At 43.8% G+C, this 2131-nt stretch overlaps 2 protein-coding genes across 2 annotated transcripts; both read right to left on the reverse strand.

Moving 5' to 3' along the window:
• Window positions 1-70: 70 nt before the first annotated feature.
• Window positions 71-960, reverse strand: SARC_14764 (hypothetical protein; the record flags this gene model as incomplete). Its single annotated transcript, XM_014291102.1, has 3 exons — window positions 71-219; window positions 510-672; window positions 886-960. The coding sequence occupies 3 exons, from the start codon at window positions 958-960 to the stop codon at window positions 71-73; spliced, it is 387 nt and encodes a 128-aa protein (XP_014146577.1).
• A 252-nt stretch (window positions 961-1212) lies between these two features.
• SARC_14765 (hypothetical protein) lies at window positions 1213-1395 on the reverse strand (the record flags this gene model as incomplete). Its single annotated transcript, XM_014291103.1, has 1 exon — window positions 1213-1395. A coding segment is annotated over one exon (183 nt), but the record flags the coding sequence as incomplete, so codon positions are not given.
• Window positions 1396-2131: the final 736 nt, after the last annotated feature.

Here is a 2131-nt window from a genome sequence, read left to right on the forward strand (position 1 = left end):
TATAAGACGTGGCTAATCTCGTGTGTTGGTGTGGACGATAATTTCTATATTGAAGCATTAAGAAAATATACTAGTACTGTATTTCGCCCTCTGTCATACCCGGGTGTGGTTGGTATTTGGCAGTTGCTTGTCTGTGCCACGTATTCTCCGCCTGTCGGATGAACGTGTCACTTCGATTCCGTGTGTCGTTGTCGGCGGTCTGTCGTCGCGTGATATTCTCTGCGATGAGTCAGAGCAGAAGGGCGTACAGTCAGTATCTGAGCTATCGAAGAACATACTGTAATTAGCTACAATTAGGGAACACACTGTCTGTTGAATTTTGCGGTTGGGGTTTCCAGCAGAATTGGTATATGCTATCGCACTACTAAAAGCGATCGAAACCATGTGTTCTATTTTTAGAACTGTGAAGACTTTCAACCGTGCCACATCTCATCATGCGCTGTTTAATTGTGCTATAAATAGACTAGCGTGATTCAGTGTACTAGAGCGATTCAGTGTGTGCCACATACTTTCTGTTCCTCTGGACCGTGGTGATCTGTAGATGCTGTCCTTCAGATTGTGCGATGCCGCGCCTTTTGTGTGCTCCACGTCTCTGTCGACTTCTGATTGGCACACACTTCCGTTTGCGTTGATCTGAGAATCTGATTGGCTCAGAACCCGCTTGGCGCCAACCTGTTATTGTCCAAAACACATATCAGTGTAAACGATCTACATGTATCGAGGTAGGTAAGTATTGTGTGACTGCTCGAGCAGAAACTTTCACACGCTGTATGTACTACTACAGCACTCGTCTGATTCCGAGTTTAGTATGTGTTGTATGACCAATCGACAAGAGACTTGCAAATTCCGGATATCCTATTACAACACTCGACTAAATCCACTCACGTTTCTATGCCGAGTTCCGATCGACGTGATATTGGAAAAAGAAGATATGAAGATTTCATAGAAAACCGATTGCATAGAAACAGAGACACAGAAGAATTCAACACATATACAGCTGTGTATTAGTAGCCGTAGTTGTGTATACCTGTAGACGTACGTATCATGATGTATCATGATGAGTTATGTATACAGGTGCATACACACTCACTTATACAACCACCTATGTGTACAGGTGCATACACCCACCCACTTATACAACCACCTATGTATACAGGTGCATACACTCACCCACTTATACAACCACCTATGTGTACAGGTGCATACACTCACCGGTGCATCTGCTGGCTTTCTAAGCAGTCCATCGCCCGTTCCGTCGGCCGTGTGTGGGATAGGTTCTGCAGGTGTGTGCGGCGTGTGTGGGGTGTGTGGCGAGAGTGGACCTTCCACGTCATTCCGCACACCTGCGCGCGTGTTGGTTGGCTGGTTAGAGCCTGTCGATGGGCCTCGTTGATGCTGGTGCGATAGCAGGGAAACGGGTGGGGTGGTTAAGTATATGTCATGTTTTGGGCGTAGGATGAAGATATAAATGGTCTGTAGTTGTACTGGTACTGCGTATATATTGGCATGTGTACCGATAAGACAAACATGTGCAATACAGACATATACTTGGTCACGATATACCCCGCAAATGCGCTGCTGCAGCACTGATGCCGTTGTCTGCGTTCCGAGACACCAGTTAGGGAAGCTTTATCATTTAGAATGAAGCTCAACGACTCCTATAGGTAGGCACCTATTGTGTACAGATATACTCCTCAAGACACATATTGTAAACAGACATACATTTAAATACACTTTTTGTATACAGATATATTTAAACACACTTATTGTATACATATATACTCCTCAAGACACATTGTATACAGGTATACGTTAAAACAAACTTATTGTATACATATATACGCTTAAAAACACTCATTGTTTACAGATATACGTTAAAACACACTTTAGACAAGTACTATATCTACTTCTCTGTGCGTCTATAAACATTCAGCTCCACAGACGGCACACACGACGCGTTCAGTATTGCCGTGTCAGTGTAGTTGCCTCAAAGGCCGATTACTCCCACTCTAAACAAATGACACGCACTCACAAACGTTGTCAGCAAAAAAACAGATAACTGTTCACTCGATAGGTAACTGATACGCACTCACAAACGCTGTCAGAATTAAACAGAGAAAACTGTTCACTT

The sequence above is a fragment of the Sphaeroforma arctica genome (assembly GCF_001186125.1).
Source record: "Sphaeroforma arctica JP610 unplaced genomic scaffold supercont1.5073, whole genome shotgun sequence".
In the NCBI taxonomy this organism is placed as follows: Eukaryota; class Ichthyosporea; order Ichthyophonida; genus Sphaeroforma; species Sphaeroforma arctica.